We start from the raw sequence: 20700 nt of genomic DNA on the forward strand, positions 1-20700 counted from the left end.
GTCAACCAGAACACACCCCTTTTTGTTAGCAGGGAGAAAAGGGAAACTCTATTTTTCTTCTCCTTCACGATCCAGGAAATTCTTGAACGAGAAAACCTGGTTGTCCTCAGCAAATTTTCTCGAGGTTTTTTTTTCCAGCCTGTGTTCCTTTCTTCTCTCATCTTCTCCTGCAGGGCTGGAGCAAAGGCAGCCTTACACCCGGAATGGTGGCATTTAACCTCGTGTGTTGTTTTAAATATACCTGCCCGACCCTGGGATCGAGTCCCATATCAGGCTCTCTGCTTGGCAGGGAGCCGGCTTCCTCCTCTCTCTCTCCTCTCTCTCTCTGCCTCTCTGCCTACTTGTGATCTCTCTCTGTCAAATAAATAAAATCTTAAAAAAAAAAAATATCCTGCCTGACCCTGACCAGAAATCAAGATGAACGTTGTCAATAACGGGACAGATTGACATTACGTGTCCTTTGGTATGACACGCACAGAGGAACAGCACCACGTCCGTGATATTCCTGGCAAAATGCATATAGTATCATAGAGAAACCCAGTCTACAAAGCCAAACTCAGGGAAATTCTACCAAAAAAAAAAAAAAAAAGAGGTGTGACATCTTCAAGAACACTGAAGTCATGAAACATAAAGAATGATTGAGGAATACTACAGAGACATCAAAAGGAAATGTGACACAGAATGGTGGACCGGAGCCAAAAGATTAGAAAAGTGTTTTTCTGGACGTACCAGAACAACAGGTGAAATCCAGATAGGGGTAGGTGGATTACGTGGTGGTTCTGTGTGTGAGCGTCCTTCGATGGCTAAACTGTGGTTACGGGGGAAACGTCCTTGTCTTCTTGTGAATACACACTGACATTTCTAGTGGGATTGGGCGTCGTGTCTGCAACTCTTTAATTGTTTCAGGAAAATAGATGTGGGGGGACAGATGATCTAGGACAGACGGACAGAAGATGGATGGATTGATGATAGATATAGAAAGAACGATAGATCCATAGATGATAATAAAGCAAAAGTGTCAAAGTGTTAGCAACTTGGAAACCTGGATAAAAAGGATATGGCTTTGGGGGACCTGGATGGCTCAGTCGGTGGAGCTCATGATCTTAGGGCTGTAAGTTCGAGCCCCACCTTCGGTGAAGAGATTACTCAAAAATAAAATCTTAACAATAAAAGTATCTGGCTTCATGTTACTCTTTCAACTTTTGAAATTATTCCAAAATAAAAAGTAAAAAAAGAGAAATGTTAAAGAGTCTTGTAAAGCCAAGAGTCATTAGGTTACTTACCATTATTCTTAAAATGAGAATGTTCACAATCACCATAAGACAAATGGCAAATATCTGTATCTATGTTATTCTATAGAAGATATAGATAGGGAGCATCTATCTACCGTGTATATGCACATGTGTGCGATTTGCCTGGGATCTGGCAGACCTGCCGAGTCAGAACACGAGGATGCTTCTAGAAGCTCCAGGGGAGAGGACAGCTCACAGCCAGCATGGCACAGTTCCCTTTAAGCAAGTCTTGCCAGTTCTGAGAGCTCTTCGGTAGGTCTGGGAAGGAAGAAATTCTGCTTCCTGTCTTCTCTTGTGCGCTATTTCACTCACCAAGGTGTAAAACCTGAAAATGAATGACTCGGCAGAGCTTCCCAAACCGTGTTCCTCAAAGACATTTGTGTTCTATGAAAACAAAATCCAAACCCCATCTGGTCCTTGGATTGAAGAAGTCTATATCATGCTTCCTACCCTAACTTCTTCCTGGACAATTACTTCTTTTCTTTTCTTTTTTTTTTAAAGATTGATTTATTTATTTGACAGACAGAAATCACAAGGAGGCAGAGAGGCAGGCGGTGGGGTGGGGGAAGCAGGCTCCCTGCTGAGCAGTGAGCCCGATGTGGGGCTCGATCCCAGGACCCTGGGATCATGACCTGAGTCGAAGGCAGAGGCTTTAACCCACTGAGACACCCAGGCGCCCCTTCATTTCCTTATTTTAAGTAGGTTTTTTTGTTTTTGTTTTTGTTGTTGTTGTTTAAGTATAGTTGACAAACTTCCGGGACACTTAGAGTATGCATTAGTTTATAAATGTTTTACAGATGGTTGCATTTTGTGTAATTTGGTATTTGGCGGACATCTTTGGCCATGGAAGGCTTTCCCTCCCACTTAATAAATCGCTGATTCCATGCCCTCCGGTGACACTTGTGTTTCTCCTGGTTTTCTTTTTCCCCAGGGCTGTGTGAGCCATTCGGGAGGCTGAAGGGAACCACTTGAAGGTAGTGAGGCCTCAGGACACTGGTTGTTCTCGCAGCTCTGCCTTCCAGCCTGTGTCCGTTTATCCACAGGGTGACTTACCTCATGCGAATACTTGTAGGAAATCAAATGTCTATTTTCTTTCCATTTTCGGAATGATCGATGGAAAGATTTTCCTACTTGATCAGCCCCATGAAACCCAAAGCTTGTTAGAACCAAACCTGTGACCTGAATTAAACGAACGATTATCTGCATTCTCTTAAACGGAATACGGCGTAGAGCCTTCTATTCATCTCCTGACAACTCCTTCTCACTGGATGAGATTATCGGAAATACTGGCTCTCATTTCAATTTACTTAGATAGTATTGGGAAAGGAAATTAACAAAACAAAACAAAACAAAACAAAAAACCCCTGAACTCTGGATAATGTGTCTACATGGATTAACTGAAAGAAAATGTCAATGTTCATAGAAAATGTACATGCAAATGTTCAAAGGTTCAAATATTCACTTTCTTTGGCTGCAAGTAATAGAAATCATACTAATTACATAAACCACAGGACATTCTTCACTGGGGTATCTAAAACTGGGTTTAGGGTCTGTTCCCTCAAGATCAGAAGATAAAATTCTGCCTCCAGAATTTTGCTTGACATTTTCACAGAACTGTGTTTCAGACGGCAGGTCCTGAGAATCCTGAGCGACCGGAAGTCGTTAGCCAGGACCGCGGCCCGTGGGCCAATCGGAGCTATAAGGGAAGCGAGGAAGGGAGTTTCTGGCCAAGGGAAGCGGGATTGTTAGGACCAGTAAGGCAGCTGCTTCAATGAGCTCAGAATGCTTAACAAGAGAGTTGTATTTTATTCTAGAAGTTAATACGTCATTATTTAAGAACGTTTGGAAAACCGAAGAAAAAAACATTTCCTAAGACCCAACGTCTTCTCTCAATGCATTATGTACTACTGTTCTAATCCTATTGTACATAAAGAAGGATATTCCTTTCTTCTTTTTTCCCCACTGAACATACGATTATTTGAAAGCTTGATGGTTTTTGAAATATGTTTACTGCCTTGAACTAAAATACAAAGTAAAGGAGGCAGCAGAGACCAGTGGAAAGAGGGCTGGCTCAGGGCCGGAGAGGGGCTGGCTACGGCCTGGGTCCTGGCACACATTTATCCTGAGTTTCCGTTTCCTCAAGATGAGGAGCTGTTTCCTCACTTCTCCCATTTCCGAGTCCACGGGATCGTGAGAGCTGCCCTCTGAGCCACACAGGCACACTGTTCTGACACTGACTGGACAGAGCAGTGACCGGCCACAGAAACAAGCAGACAAGGTGTCTGGAAGGGGACGCTACGTGACACGGGCCGCCTGTAGGGACTAACAGAACGTAGAATCCAGAGTAAATGACCATCATAGAGTACCAGATCTTCCCGTTTTTGAACAGAACCCAGAAGCTTGGATTTTCATGAGCAGTTGTTTCATTTTTAAATATCGGTGCCTGGGGGCACCTGGGTGGCTCAGTGGGTTACAGCCTCTGCCTTCGGCTCAGGTCATGGTCCGAGGTTCCTGGGATCAAGCTCTGCATTGGGCTCTCTGCTCCTCGGGGAGCCTGCTTCTCCTCTCTCTCTCTGCCTGCGTCTCTGCCTACTTGTGATCTCTATCTGTCAAATAAATAAGTAAATAAAATCTTAAAAAAAAAAAATATATCGGTACCTAAACCAAAAAGCCGCAGAGGCGGAACAGAACCCGTATGCCCGGCGCCCGCTGGCAATGCCAGTTGCACCAGTGACCAACTTGACCAATGGCAGGTACACGGACACCGAGAGGGGTGTTCTGAGGAGCCCCTTCTAGGACAGCAATTGGATTATTACCCAAAGTCTAAGACATCAAATGCTTATATTAATGGTGAATAAATGGAGTCTAGGATTTTATCGCCTCTGGTTTCTTCCATCGGCCAGATAGGGACTTCCATTGCTTCTTCCCATTGCAAGTGCCCCCCCTCCCCACCAGCTTACAGACGCTCTCCTGAATACGCAGTGTACTGGAAAAGAGTCAGGACCCTCCTTGGCCACAACTCCTCTTATATGCATCTTTCATGATCCCACCTGGTCCAAGCAAGATCCCATCCTGCGTCATTTGCCTGACGCTCGCGGTTTAGGGAGAAATTGGAAAGGAAAATGATGAAAGTCTTAGACAGGTGTTCCCCAGAGTAAAAGCTGCCACCTTAAGCCACCTTAATTGTTCTCTTCAATGCCCCCCCCCCCACTCCGTGGGTCTTTAATCTCTTCTTTTCAGAGAAAGAGTGATCAACATCACAACATCACAGTGACAGGGAGACACCCCCCTCCCCCTGCGCTTGGCACTTACTACTCTCACTCGCTGAAAGCAGTGCAAAGAGGATTTAACGACTTTGAACTTTTTACGTGATTTTTGCCTTTGACACAGTTATTATTAAGTGAGTTCTCAAAAGGCAACAACCCGCTACAAGAACATCAGGTTTCTAAATGATTCATCTTCTCACAGACCTTGATATTCAATCCAGGTGTAGGAATAAACAGTGTGGCCCTCAGGGTCTATCCTTGGGGCTTGGAAAGGCTTCAGTGAAATTCTAGAGCAAGGGACCCAGGCACTTCCCCTGACTTTCTCTTTGTTCTACTAACTTTTTATCTCTGGAAAGCAAAGGGATTTCCTTTGGGGATTAAGCAGAGGAAACACCCTAAGGCGGAGATAGTGAGAATTATGAGATGCGAGATATCCTGGAGTCTGACTGAGCAAGAAGCCCTTCACCCCCGTCTCGGACCTTCTCTCTCTTTCCCAGCAGAGAGCTCCGCAGCTTCTGCCCATCTGAGTTTTGCGGTGTCCGTTCTCTGGGCCACAGGAGGATCCTGGGCAAACACAGACGTGTCTCATCCCAAAGTGATGGCATGCTGCCTTTTTTTTTTTTTTGTATTTTTTTTTTAAAAGGTTTTACAGGTATCCTTTTGTTAACACAAAATCATTTTGAAAAGATATTTAAAAATCATTAAGTGCCCTTCTTATCTACCTGGTCATGGTTTTGAGTCACTGAAAGGAACAGAGGTTAGAATGAGGCAGATGATTAATTTTCTTAATCATACATTTGTACCAAGAATATGACAAAAGAGAAATACTCTTTTTTTATTAAAAAAATTTTTTTTTAGTGTTCCATGATTCCTTGTTTGCATATAGCACGCAGTGCTCCTTGCAATGCGTGCCCCCCTTAATACCCATCACAGGGCTCTTAAAAATACTCTTCCTGCTCCCAGAAGGTTAATGTGCCGCTCTACAAGTTTGTCCTAGCCACACTTTTTATGCCAAACCAGGAGTCTGCAGAAGGATTGGAGTATGACAGTCAAGAAAAGGCTTTGTGTCAAAGGAGTTACAGCAGCCTGACATACCCATCATCCATCAACACAAGGCTAGATAAAAAGTACACACACGCCGCTACCCGAGAGCCATGGAAAAATCTTGAAATGAACAATTACATAAATCACATTCCTATTACATTTGTTTTCCCGATTTTTCCACTCTGATGAGTGACTGACATTTACTTTAAAAATGTTCACGGGGGGCGCCTGGGTGGCTTAGTGGGTTAAAGCCTCTGCCTTCAGCTCAGGTCATGATCTCAGGGTCCTGGGATCGAGCCCTGCATCGGGCTCTCTGCTCAGTGGGGAGCCTGCTTCCTCCTCTTTCTCTCTCTCTGCCAGCCTCTCTGCTTACTTGTGAACTCTGTGTCAAATAAATAAATAAAATCTTAAAAAAAAATGTTCACGGTAACCTGAAGGACCAAAGTTTAAGTTAGCGACATTTTTATTAATTACTTTTGAAATAAAATAAGTTTTCTTCTCCTTTTGGTTAATGCTTGACTTTAAAATTTTCAAAGAGCCAACTATTTTTCCCATTTTTTATGTGAACTTTGTTATATTTTCCTTTCACCTTGTTATGATCACTTCTTACATTTTTTTTAAAAAGATTTTATTTTTTTATTTGACAGAGAGAGATCACAGGTAGGCAGAGAGGCAGGCAGAGAGAGAGGAGGAAGCAGGCTCCCCGCTGAGCAGAGAGCCCGACGTGGGGCTCGATCCCAGGACCCTGGGAGCATGACCCAAGCCGAAGGCAGAGGCTTTAACCCACTGAGCCACTCAGGTGCCCCCACTTCTTACATTTTTAAGGAAAACCCTTGGCTCATACTTTCATGGTTACAGTGGTATCTCATCTAATTTCATGGGTTACATTCTATTTGCATTTAAAAATACTCTTCATTACATTTTGGAATTTCTTCACTGCCCCGAGTATTATGGGATTTTAAGTTTTCTTTTCCGTGTTTTCTGTGTGATTGAGCATTTCATTTGGTTATTTCTAACTTTATGATTTGCTCTGTGGGATACATGGAATATAGCATTGGAACTTCCTTTATATCATGTAATCTAGAACATGGTCAAATTTTGATTAAAAACCCACTTGACCAAAAAAGAAAATTTGCTTATCTTTCCATGTAGTTCTTTGTACATACGTTAAGTCTGCCCCATTAGTTTTGTGTAAGACTGTATCATGGATTACTAAAATTCTACTTCTGAGCTGTGGATACTCCCAATTATTTATGTTGCATTTCTGCCCATCTTTTCCTCTCATACATGTTTTGCTTTATAAATTCAGAAATTTTAGATGAGTGAGCTAGTTCTCCTGCTGCTTTTGTTGTGAAATCTACTTTATTAGAAGACCCTCAAAGCAGAGCCTTTATTTTTAATAGGAACATGTGTGAGATTTGGCCCAAAAGACAACTTTTGTACTTTGCAAAGAAAAAAAGTAGTTGTGCACACCCTCTCTGTCCCCATTAACTTCTGCCTCTTGGCAAGCCACTGACCTATTTTCCTAGTGAGCCCAAGCTGCCATTGGGACCGAGAGTCCCAGCTGGGACTTAGGGAGGACAACCTGACAATTACACAGTGTTTCTAGATTCCATGTACATTCATAAATCCTCTGGTGCATGAAGTCCAAAACCGCGTGACTTGCTCAGGCAATGACATTGTATGAACCATAGCGGAATATGAAGCATACGATGTATTGAAGCTATAATTCCACTTGAAAATCTATTACAGACCCATCCATACTTATTACTGAATTTGCTCATGAGTTGAACATGATTGTCCATAACCTCCAAATATTGGAGTCCTTTTTCTCTCAGCAGCCAAATATTTCTACCCATGGAGAGAGGGCTTATCTTTCAATCCTCTTAGATGCACAGAATTTATTTTGAGAACAACAGACCAAGTTTGCTCCTCATGTGAATGAAAGGTTAAGTGAGGTTCTGGATTGCTTTGTCTTAAAAGAAAAGGCAGAAAGCAAATGATACTTGTTTTCCAAAATGTCAAAGGGCAGGGACCGTATGAATTTCCGGTAAGTCTTTGTCTCACTGGCACTTACTTGGTTCACAATCCAGTCCCTTCTCCCACTTTTCATTTCTGCCCTGCCTCTATTTAGGATAATTACGGCATTTGTATGCTTGGGCTGAATCCCTCTGAAGTTGCTCAGAGACTTGCTTTTGGCCTGAACCCTGAGGTTTTCTGTGTATGGAAGGCTAATTTCTTTTACATAGTATTCTATTTGTACTTTTAATAAGGAAAACATTAATTCTGGATTAAATACCATGCTTTCATTCATTAGCACTTAATACCTGTATCCTTCCCACAGTTACAGTTGAAATCATATTACTTGAAAATACAGGCCAAGGAATCAAGATGATTAATAAAGAGCATTAATATCTAACATTTACTGAACACTTAATTCTCTGACAGCTATTGTGCTAATCATTTCACAAACATGATTATTATTTTCAACCTTTTATAGGTAAGGAAAATGAAGCTCTGTGAATACCTTTCCTAAAGGTCATACAGCTAGAGAAAAGCAAAGCCGGAATGTACACCCAGGCGTTTCTGGCTTTGAAGACTGCATGTGGGGCGCCTGCGTGGCTCTGTTGGTTAAGTGTGTGCCTTCGGCTCAGGTCATGATCTTAGGGTGGTGGGATCAAGCCCCACGTCCAGCTCCCTGCTCTGCAGGGGATCTGCTTCTCCCTCTCCTTATGATACCTGCCTCTGTACCCTTGCTCATGTTCTTTCTCTCTTTCTCAAATACATAAAATCTTTTATAAAGGGGGGGGTGTCTTAAAAAGAAGGCTGTCCATGTACCTATGAGCATACAACACATAGTAAGCCAGAGCAATACCCACTCTGCCCCAAGCATCTAAATTTTTACCTATGTTACTTCTGCCAGTCCACTCAGCCTAGTCTTAACTACTTTCAGCTGGAAGTGAATTGACAAATGTTTTTAAAGCCCTCAAATAAATGAAAATTCCCATTTACTCAACAAGTATCTGCTATGTGGTTGGCGGGGGAACCTAGAGATGACAGCACTTGCATTTTGAGAAGGTGGAGCCACAGTGGAAAGGGCAGAATTGCAATGGTATTGCCATCTGTGTTGGACCAGAGACATGCAGGGAATGAATGGAAGTGAATGATTTCATCCTGGGTGGTCACGGAGGGCACCTCTGAAAATGCACCTTGTAGGGGTACCAGGCTGGCATAGTCTCTGGAGTGTGCAACTCTTGATCATGAAGTTGTGGGTTCGAGCCCTATGTTGGGTGTGGAGATTGCTTAAGAATAATTTTTTTTTAATAAAAGATTTCATTTATTTATTTGAGAGAGAGAACGAATGAGAGCACAAGCAGGGAGAGCAGCAGAGGGAGAGGGAAAAGCAAGCGGGCTCCCCGCTGAGCAGGGAGCCTGATGCGGGGCTCCATCCCAGGACCCTGGGATCATGACCTGAGTCGAAGGCAGGCACTTAATTGACTGAGCCACCCAGGAGCCCCAAGAATAAAATATTTTTACAAAAAGAGATCTTTGAAAAGGCAACCTGTGAGCAGGGCTGGAATGTTAGGAGGGCTGGGGACGGAGAGTTCCAGGTGGAGGGAATGGCAAGTACAAAAGCCCTCAGGCAGGAGTGATTTGGCTTCTTCAAAGGAAGGCAAAGAAGCCCCTAAGGCCAGAGGGCAGTGAGGGAGGGTGACCCAAGGCAGGGGGGAGAGGAGTTCCACAAGAAGGGGGTAGGGGGTCACATTACTACTGCCAAGGCTTGAGCCTTTACGCTGCTGAGATGGGAAGCCCTGGAAGGTTTGGAGCAGAAGGGCCATATGGGTAAACTCGCTCTTCAGTGAGTACTCTGGCCTACTGCAAGGACAGCAGACAGACCTGCAGGGAGGTGGGGGTCGTCATCAGTAAGAGATAACGGTGGCTTAGGCCCCGGCAGGTGACAGGAGGAAGTGAGACGTGACGGGGTGTTTCATCCATTCTGACCAGATCTTCTGAACGAATAGAATGTGAGGTGTGAGAGAAAGCAGGCAAGCCTAACTCTGAGGTGGTCAGCCTGAGCTGAGCGCCTGTCGGGAGAGTTGCCACTCGCAGAGACAGAGGAGGAGACCTAGGGGAGGAGCTGGCAGGTGGTGCGGAAGGGGGGAGCCGAGTTTGGTTTAGGACAGATTCAGAGCCGCCTACTCACCAAGTGGAGATGTTGATGAGGCAGCTGAATATGCAGGTTGGGGCGGAGGAGAGGCTGGAAATCAGAGGAAAAGCAAAGAGAATTTGCAAACGCTTAAAAAAAGGGGGGGGATTATAAAATGACCCTCTTGAAAAAGTTTCAAGGCATTTTAATTTCTATCACCACTGTTTTTAGATCTCTTATAAAGGTCCGCGATACCTGCAAAAATGTGGCAACCACACATTCTAAGAAGTGGCTATAGCTCCATCGTGGGTTTCTAGAGTGTGGGCCTTAGGCCGACAAGCAGCTAGGGCACCTGTGAGTTTCTTAGAGATGCAGATGATGGGCCCTGACTGACCCCCATGATCCTACAAACTGGATAGGGCCCAAGAAACCTGGACAAATGCTCCAGGAGACTATTATGCACAATGAAAGGTGACTGGGCTGAATAAGAAGTTTCGTATGTCAAGGTTTTAACCACCTAGAAAGAAAGGCACAATTTTTTTAAAGGTAAAATGTCTTTATTGTTTGAAACTTAAGAAATGGTAAACAAAAATCGGTATGACATTTCATTTCTTAGTCTTTTGAATGAGGTTATAAAAATACAATGCCACTTAGTCTTTATAAACTTTTGAAAATGTCTAGAAGTTCACACTTGGTATAATATAAAAAGGCACTTAAAACACACAACCAGATGATTTTTTTTGAAAAAAAACCACCTTATAGATATGATTGAAATTGCTTGGGAAAATTTTATCAACACAGACTCCTACACAAATAGGACTTGACCTTTTCTTCTTTTTCAAAACATAGAGAGCATTTTCCCCATGTTACCTACAGACAGCATAAATACAGACTGCCCTCTCCCACCTTTGTTCTTGATTTAGGTTAACAGAAAAGCAAGCAAAAATTCATTTTTCTTCAATTTAATCTCTTTTTTTTTCTTTTTCTTTTTTTTTTTAGATAAAACAGAATTCTTCATTTGTAACCAGATCACCCTGAGCATTTTTTGGAATGTCAGGCTCATTTTCATTTTGTTTTAAATCACAATTCACTAAAAAAAAAAAAAAAAAAAAAAAGGAAGACAATGATGTGAATATTATACGTACTTATTACCCAGCCACCAAAATCACCCTGAGCAGCAACATTTCTGAAGCATGTGGACATACGTGTGTGTGTGCGCGCGCGCGCGTCTGTAAGTATCACTGTTGCCTCATTGACGCACCAGAGCCTAGGGAAATCCCACTGACGCCATCATTGTAACCTGGGGTCACAGTTCTGGGCACAACCCCAATCATTCCGGGCACTCACCCACGAGGGCAAAGGATAAGCCGTGTACAGCATAAATGAAAAACCCACGGGCCTGTGTCATGTATGTAAGTGTGTTCTTGCTGTGGAAAGTCTGTGCTTTAGGAATTTTTTAAGATCATCATTTCGGGACATGGTTAAGGAAGAGTAAGTTTTTTCTGAGCTGACAGACCCATGGGCCAGACCGCTGGCTCATTCCCTGCGTCCAGGATGCAGGAGAGGTAACTGTATTACTTCACCCCAAGCGTGTTGTTCATGAAGAGAACACATTCACTGCTTTAAGCAATCGCCTGAACGTGGTCAGTTGAAATGATTTAACAGTGAAATTCGGAGATTTGGTTACTTTCCTGGCAGGATTTGTACTATAAATGACAACTGGCATTTACAATAATATGGGGGGAAATATAGAGCCGCTTGGATACTTATTACTTTATTACTGCAATCATAAATGTTAATGATCTGAATTAGTCCTTGACATTGATTTGTGTATTTAAATTGGTCATTAATTATGCCTTTTCTGCCTTTTGTTCTGTTGCTCGCCCTTCTAAGAAAGGCCATGATAGTGAGTACACAGTCGAGGAACCATCTTGCACTGCCTTCCTGAGCACAGGTACATGTGGTCATTTATCAAGCCTCTGTTCATATTTTTCTATTTAACTTTTATGTTGGATAACATTGAAAAGCCTTTGCTGATTTTCAAGGCAGTCTTTGAGCTTATCCTCTGTCAAAGTCAGTCGCTGCTCCAAGATTGAAACAGTCTGTAAAAGGAGGACAAAATAATCAATGCCTGGTGACCCAATGGTGAGGACAATGACAGTCATCTCTACATAGGAGATCCTCTCAGCAACTGGAATGTCCACCCCTTTGCCAGGAAGGGGCCATAACTTAGCCCCAGAACTTGTTGTGCTTCTAGGCACTACCACTGGCAAAATGTGCTGTGAAGCAATTTGAGGAAAAGATGAAGAAGTGATGCCTTTCGTGAGAAAAGAGTAAAAGATGAGGCCTCTGTATAGACCATTCTTGTCTGGTCTCCTAAAGCACCAATGCCAGGAAGGGGCCCCAGGTAGCCTGTGCGCAGCCCCACACGCTACACGGCAGTATGGGGGAATGGGGGATGCCACATGCCCAGCCCAGGAGCTCTGTCACTCTGTCACAACCAAACCATGATGGACCCTCTCTATACCAGCTGGATCCCTAGTTTCCCTTAAATTGTTATAATGATCGGCATCACCACACCTTAAAAATGATGACAGCACCTCCCAGGGTTGTTAGGAAGACTGAGCGAAGTAATGCACATAAAATGCTTACGTAAGTGTCTGGCACATAGGGCTTGAGGAATCTTAGCCCTTTTGCCTCCTGTGGCTAATAAATGAGCATATGACCACACACACACACACACACACACGGCTACTTTTAAATTCCGCAAATCTAATTTGATACTGACTACTTCATCTTGGATCTTTTAGATTTCTTTTAAACGTTTTATTATAAAATAAAGTGAATTCAAGAAGCTGCACAAAACACATGTCTCTGGATGAATCCTTATGAGAAAAATACCCTGATGACTAGCACCCAGATCAAGAACTAGCACTTGGGGGTGCCTGGGTGGCTCAGTCAGTTGAGCGTCTGCCTTCAGCTCGGGTTATGATCCCAGGGACCTTGGATCCAGTCCTGCATTGGGCTCCCTGCTCAGTGGGGAGCCTGCGTCTCCCTCTCTCTCTCTCTGCTGCTCTCCCTGCTTGTGGGCTCTCTCTCTGACAAATAAATAAAATCTTAAAAGAAAAAAAAAAAAGAACGAGAACTCTGCCAGCCACCCAAGTTCTTTCCATGGGCCTCTCAGAATCCCCACTCCCGCCCCACCCCCACAACCGCCACCATCCTGACCATTATAGTAACTTCTTTCCTACATTCTTTAAGGTTTTATCTTTCAAATGTACATTCTTAGACACTATAATTTTGTCTTACCCATTTTCAAAGTTTGAGATGTCATTTAAAGTTCCTTTTAATTGACAGCTGCTCACCCTCTCCTCTTACTTTTTTTTTTTTTTAAACACTTTGTTGGGGCGCCTGGGTGGCTCAGTGTGTTAAGGCCTCTGCCTTCGGGTCATGATCCCGGGGTCCTGGGATCGAGTCCCACATCGGGCTCTCTGCTCAGCAGGGAGCCTGCTTCCTCCTCGCTCTCTGCCTTCCTCTCTGCCTACTCTCTTTCTATCAAATAAATAAAATCTTTTTAAATAATAAAATAAAACACTTTGTTGATAAACTCAGGCCACGGAGAACAGAGTTTTGCCTGCAGAGCTTCCACCAGGCTGAATCTTCAGGTCCACGCGCTAAGGGTGCAGGTCAGTCTGATTTGTTCTCTGTATTTTCTACAAATTGGCAGCTGGATTCAAAGGCTTGATTGGACTCAGATGAGATCTGTAAGACTATGGATCTAACAAGACCGAAAGTTAAAGCTATCGGTAGACTTCTATTTCATCAGAACGCATGTAATAAGGTTTGATCATTTCTTTTCTCATAATGTTGGACCTGCTCAATGCCTACAACTATTCATTCTTGTGAACTATAAATGAAGATATTCTAATTCCATCATTTAGAAAATTATTAGCTGGGATAATTTATAAATAAGAGATGCTTTCCTCATCTACTCCTTGGTTATCCAGTGGTAGAGTTCATATAGGAAAGGCAAGATAAATACTTGATTATTTTAGTCAGCAAGTGTCAAGAAAATGAACTGATTCCCTATCATCCTCTGAAGGTAAATAATTTTTAAGATATCATAATATAATAGCTATTGCTTTCGTATTTCCTACTATAGACTATGGCTAATTAAAAATGATGCTAATAATATTTTCTATCCTTTCTTGAGTACCTATAGGGGGCAAGCATTTTGCCATATACTTTGCATACATTATCACAATCCCACATGCTAAAGCTTTTGAGGTGTATAAGAGTGACATCTTTAACACTGGCTAATTCCATTTATCTACCACATAAAATGTAATTTTCTTTTACTTGATTTCTGATTATAGTTCAGTGCAGATAAGTTAAAACACTGTGAATGAGTTAGGAGATGCTCAGTCATCTGTAATTAAAGTGAATCAGAACATGTTTCTTTTATTTGCTACTGCCCAGAAATTCACTGTTTTTATTTTGCAAGTGTGTTGTGCTTGCTTTAACCTCTTTAATTATAAAAGAAAGCCAGTCTTTCAAAATTAAAAATCATGGAGACATTCAATAAATCTTAAATGATTCATTCAACCCTGAATCAGGTAAAAAGAGGTGGAAAGATTCACTTGTGAGAGGCTCTAAGGACCTGACATCGACGAGGACAGTGCAGGTGAGGAAGTCATATGGGAAATAAGCCAACCAAAACTAAAGCTGGCATGAGGCCGAAAGGGAAGATGTCTTTAAAGGGAAGAAATGTCTGATAAATACAGAGAAGGTCACCTCCAATTGAATAATGCAAAGTGAAAGTTAGTGATTTTAATATGATTTCACCGAACAAATCTTGTGATGACTCCAAGTGCTCACGTGGCCTTTCTCCACAATCTGTCAGGACCCCAAATCCACATACATGGCCCTTGCTCTTAAAGGCCCTGAGATGTCATCTACAGGTTTTTAGTATTCATTTAATGACTGCCTCTAAACCCTGGCTATAAAATAGAATCATATGAGGTACCTAAAAGGACAAATGTCAGGGCCTTGCCCCAGACCAATGGCAATGTGCTGTCGGGAGAAGAGAACTGGCCATCCTGATCTGTAGCTTTACAACTGCCCCAGTGATGATAATACACAGCCAGTATTGAGAAGAGAATGAGAGGATTTCTATGCAAGAGCTATTTGAACTTGAAATATGTATTTTGGAAAAGGAACTGACATCTCTCTAGCTCACATGATAGCCTCTCTTTCTGGATAACCTGTAGCAAGGTCTGCTCTGACAGATACAGGCAACCTCATTCTAGAGATACAGGAACAATAAGACATCTTCAAAGGAAACACTGAATCAGCAGAGCTGGAGGGGAAACCGTTGAGGTAACCATTTCAACAACCACTTCCCTTACATGACACCTGTATCTTATGACAAGAGTTGGAAGACCTTTGATATATAAAGATCCATACTACACCTTCTTTGCAAAGGTAAAAAGGCATCAAATGACGAGGTAACATTCTAAAACAGGTATGCAAAAACCATCACCTCCAGAAGAACACAGCATCAACGTAATAAGCTCTGGAATGAGGAAAGTTATATCCTGGATAATAAGAATATCTTCAGGTGAAGAACTATAAGCACTGCCAAAATTTCATTCTAGCCAGAAATTGTTAATCGTTTTTCTTATGGCCCTGGATATTTCTTTGATAATGCACTGATCTGAGCACACTACATCAAAAATCTTCAGGTAAAACCTTACCGAGCAGAATCATATTACATTTATAGCATGGAGTAACACTGCTGTTCTTCCCAGTCTCCACTGTTCCTTCCAGCCTCCAGATGGTGGAGAGAGCACAAGGGCAGTGTTGTGTGCACACGTGTGTGCATGTGTGCATGTAAATGCATACATGCATATGCACACGCGGACTCTGATCTTACCTCTACAAGATCTTACCAGAGCAGCTCAGCAGAGCTTGCCTTGCTGTATTGATTACCACCCTGAGCTTACCTTTCTAAGAACTTTCCCCCTGGCTCTGCTAGTTCTGCAGGGTGCTGTAACCTGGGTTGTTTTGAATAACTTACCCCTCAGGACAAAGCACACTGGCCTACCTGGGTCAAAACATTGAGTTGTTCCATAATATGCTCTAAAGCGTCAGTCAGAGCGAGCGGTATGCTTCTTTGGCTCTCAGAAGGGAAGTCACTCACGTCTTCTGTTTTCTTTTTCAAGGCCGTTGGGCAACATTCCGTTGACAGTAAAGAAGGGTTCAAGAAATATCCACTGATCTCTTCGCTCTTGTCTGCTAAGGTTCTTACAGTGGTGGTATCTGTTGTCTTTGACATCACAGAAAAGATAGGAAGAGTTATAGTTTCCAAACCTCAACATGATAGATAGATAGATAGATAGATATAAAGTATTTAGTAATCTTCCTTCTAAATACCCAGCTTACATTTAATTGTTTACCAACTACGGTATTATAAAAATTACAATTACAGAGAGAAAATAAAGCTAACAACGAAGAGATAAAATTCCAATTTTCCTTGACTTTTTACATAAAATACACTTTGTATGTACCCATCTGCTGGAGCTAGATGAGGTGTTTTACCACTAAAACGATAGTTTAGATGCAGTCTAAATCTTCTTCTTTTTTTTTTTTTTAATAAAGATTTCATTCATTTGACACAGAGAGAGACCACAAGTAGGCAGAGTAGCAGGCAGAGAGAGAGGGGGAAGCAGGCTCCCTGCTGAGCAAAGAGCCCAATATGGGGCTCGATCCCAGGACCCTGAGATCATGACCTGAGCTGAAACAGAGGCTTAACCCACTGAACCACCCAGGAGCCCCAATGCACATCAAGCACATCAAGATGACCATTATTTTTTTAAAAATGGAAAACGACAAGTGTGGATAAGGATGTGGAGGAACTGGAGCCCTCGGGCATTGCTGGGGGAGCAGCAAACACTGTGGCTGCTGTACGAAACAGTTTGGCTGTTCCACAAAAAGTTAAACCAGAATTACCATATGACATAGCAATTCCAATCCTAGGTATGTATCCAAAAGAACTGAGAGCAGACACTTAAAGACACTTATATACCACTGTTCGCAGCAGCTTTACTCACAAAAGTCAAAAGGTGGAAACAACACAAATATCCATCAGCAGGTAAGTGTAGAAACAAAATGTGGTCTGGACATACAACAGAGATTGTTCAGCCTCAAAAATGACTGGAATGCTGATACATGCTACAGCATGATGAACCCTGAAAATATTATGCTAAGGGAAATAAGTCAGACACAAAGGAAAATAGTGCACAAGTCTACTAATAAGAGGTGTGCAGAACAGGCAAGTTCACAGACACAGAAACAGTAGAGGTCACGATGGGCTGGAAGGAGGGGGAGGGTGGAGTTACTGTCTGATGGGGACAGGGCTTCTACTTGCAATGGTGAAAAAGTTCTCAAAATAGATAGTGGCGATGATTACACAACACTGTGATACTTACCGTCTGTAAACTGTACACTTAAAAGTGATTAAAATGGTAAACTTTATGTTGTGTATATTTTATCACAATAAAAAGCCAAAAAGCCCTCCAAACATATGGTCATAAGCAATCTGAAAATAAAATTTAAAAAACAACTCTATTTACAACAGCTCCAAAGAGAATGAAATACTTGGGATAAATTTAACAAAAGCGCAAGGCTTGCTCATTGAAAACTGCAAACATCACTAAAAGAAATTAAAGATCTAAATAAATGGAAAGGCATCCACATCCATGTTTGTGGACCAGAACAGTTAATACTGTTAAGATGGCAAGAGTCCCCAAATTGATATGTACAGATTCAATAATATTCCTATCAAAATCCGAGCCGCCATATTTGCAGAAGTTGACAAACTGATCTTAAAATCCTGAAGGGAATGCAGGGAACCCAGAATAGCCAAAAAAAAAAAAAAAAAATACTGAAGAATAGACTTAGAGGACTCACACTTCCCAATTTCAAAATTTAGTACAAAACTATAGTAGTCGAGACAGTATGGCAATGGGTATAAAGACAAACATATAGATCCATGGAACAGAACTGAGAATCCAGAACTAAGCCCTTTCATTTATGATCAATTGATTTTTGACAAGACTGCCAAGACAATTTAATGGGGAAAGAATAGTGTTTTCCACAAATGGTGCTGGAAAAACTAGATGTCTAAATTCAAAAGTATGGATTTAGACCCTACCTCACACCATTACCTCAAATGGATCACAGACTTAAAAATAAGAATGAAAACTATAAAACTCTTAGACGAAAACATACAAGTAAACTCTCCTGGCCTTGGATTAGACACAGGATTCTTAGATACAACACCAAAAGTACAAATGACTGACTAAATGAATAAATAAATTGGACTTTATAAAAATTAAAAACTGGGGCACCTGGGTGGCTCAGTGGGTTAAAGCCTCTGCCTTCAGCTCAGGTCATGATCCCAGGGTCCTGGGATCAAGCTCCGCATCTGGCTCTCTGCTCAGTAGGGAGCCTGCTTCCTCTTCTCTCTCTCTGCCTGCCTCTCTGCCTACTTGTGACCTCTCTGTCAAATAAATAAATAAAATCTTAAAAAAAAAAAATTTAAAAACTTTTGTACTTCAAAAGATACCATCAAGAAGCTGAAAAAAAAAATACCCATAGAACGGGAGAAAACATCTGCAATTCATAAATTTGGTAAGAGCTTTTTTAAAAAAGATTTTATTTATTTATTAGAGAGAGAAGGAGAGAGATTGAGAGAATGAGTGGGAGGAAGGGCAGAGGGAGAAGCAGACTCCCTGTGGAGCAGGAAGCCCTGTGTGGGATTTGATCCCAGGACGCCGGGATCATGACCTGAGCCGAAGGCAGACACTTAACTACCTGAGCCACCCAGGCACCCTGATAAGAGATTTTTTGAAGAATCTACATGTAACTCCTACAACTCAAATATAAAAAGAAAAATAATTTTAAAATGGTTAAAGGGTCTGAATGGATGTTTCTCCAAAGAAACACAAATGACCAATAAGCTCATTGAAAACATGCTCAACATCATTAGTCATCAGGGAAATGCAAATCAAAGCCATAATGAGATATCACTTCATACCCACTGGGATGACTGAAACAAAAAAGACAGAATATAACAAATGTTGGTAAAGATATAAAGAAATTGGAACCCTCATATATTTGCTAGTGAGATTGTATAAGGTGTAAACACTGGAAAACAGTTAAACATAGAATTACCAAAACACCTAGCAATTAAATTCCTTGGTATATACCAAAGAAAAATGAATACATACATCCACATGAAACTTGTACATGAATGTCATGGAAGGATTATTCCTGATGGCCAAGAAAATGAAAACATTCCATATGCATCCAAATGCTATAGTAATGAATGTTTTAACAAAATGTGGTATATCTATATAATGAGTATTATTTACTCACAAAAGGGGTGGAGTACTAATACATGCTACCATGTGGATAAGTCTTGAAAACTTTAGACTAAGTTAAAGAAGCTATATATAAAGATCACACATTGTATGATTCCACGTTCATGAAATGGTCATAGTAGATAAATATATGAAGACAGAGTATGATCCGTGGTTGCCAGGAGCTAGGAGGAGAGAGCTAATGGGAGATACTGGTAATGCTACGATGGTGATGAAAATATTCTAAAATTCCGGGGCACCTGGCTGGTTTGGTTGGTGGAACATGCAACTCTTGATCTCAGGGTCATGAGTTTAAGCCTCATGTTGGGCGCAGAGACAGAAAGAAAAGAAAGAGGAGAGCAGAGGGGGGGAGGGAGGGGGAGGGGAAAAAGGGAGTTAGTTCTAAATTTCTTTTTGCAATGGTGAAATATTTAAAAGTTAGGTAGTGGTAATGGTTACACAACTTCGTGAATATACCAAAAACCACTGAATCATATACTTTAAAAAAGCGAATTTTATAGTATGTGAATTTTATCTTATTAAAACTATTATGAAAACAAGCAAAAATATAAATACACACATTACAGAGGGTTTTTTTTTAAAATATTTTAATCAGTTTCACATTTTTCGCTATCATAGGAGAGTTCCTGAGTGAGGTTCCCTCAAACATGGGAAGTATACTTCTAATGATGGTTCATGATGACCATTAGCATACAGAACTTACTATGTATTTGGCACTGTTTCAAGTACTTTACCTCTATTAATTGATTTAATCCTCACAATAATCCTATAAGGTAGGTTCTACTAGTATTCCCATTTTACAAACGAGGGAACAGATACAGAGAGATTGAATAGCCTATACACATAGGAAAGATGTATGAACCATAACCAAGCATACATCTCAGAGATGCTGAAATATTCTAGGTGTGTAACTTTGGGATCAAAGCCACTTTCCCCATGAGGTTCCCAGCCAGTTTTTAGGAAGATGAAAACTTTCAAGCTTCCCTCTTTCATAAATTCACCATTTGTTGAAAATAATAAAAACAAACTCAAAATCCATCATCTGCAATTCAAATTTATTTTATTTTTAAAGATTTTATTTATTTATTTGAAAGAGAGAGAATGAGAGAGAGAGAGAGTGAGTGCACGTGCATGGTGGGGGGGAGGGTCAGAGGGAGAAGTAGACTCCCCGCTCAGTAGGAAGCCCGAAGTGGGACTCGATTCTGGGATTCCGGGATCATGACCCGAGACAAACCAACTGAGCCACCCAGATGCCCTCAAGTTTATTTTAAAAGGATGTACAAAACACGCCTTCATACTCCTACCTAGCTAAGTGTGTCTGCTCACGGTCTCTCTGTTCCCTCAGCACATGGTCCCAGGGCCTCGCTCTGTTAGGCACCCCTCTGAGCAGTGAGAACCCTTACCACTGTACACCCTGGACTGAGCAGGAACTTGAATATTTTTGAGTAATACGTTAACCACCTGTATACAGATTTTATTACTGTTCTCACTGACAGAAACCAAAT

At 41.6% G+C, this 20700-nt stretch overlaps 1 protein-coding gene across 6 annotated transcripts in view; it reads right to left on the reverse strand.

Annotated features, from left to right (window-relative positions):
* Positions 1-10494: 10494 nt before the first annotated feature.
* Positions 10495-20700, reverse strand: part of POC1B (POC1 centriolar protein B) — a 97356-nt gene continuing 87150 nt past the window's right edge. For all 6 annotated transcript variants that reach the window (XM_045082977.1, XM_045082973.1, XM_045082974.1 and 3 more), the window contains 2 exons: positions 15856-16077; positions 10495-11851 (listed from right to left, as the gene is read on the reverse strand). In XM_045082977.1, the coding sequence (XP_044938912.1) occupies positions 11747-11851; positions 15856-16077 (327 nt within the window). In that variant the 3' untranslated portion in view covers positions 10495-11746. The remainder of the gene's footprint in view (positions 11852-15855; positions 16078-20700) is intronic.

The sequence above is a fragment of the Mustela putorius genome, unplaced genomic scaffold, assembly GCF_011764305.1.
Source record: "Mustela putorius furo isolate JIRA1106 unplaced genomic scaffold, ASM1176430v1.1 tig00000640_pilon_pilon_pilon, whole genome shotgun sequence".
NCBI lineage: Eukaryota > Metazoa > Chordata > Mammalia > Carnivora > Mustelidae > Mustela > Mustela putorius.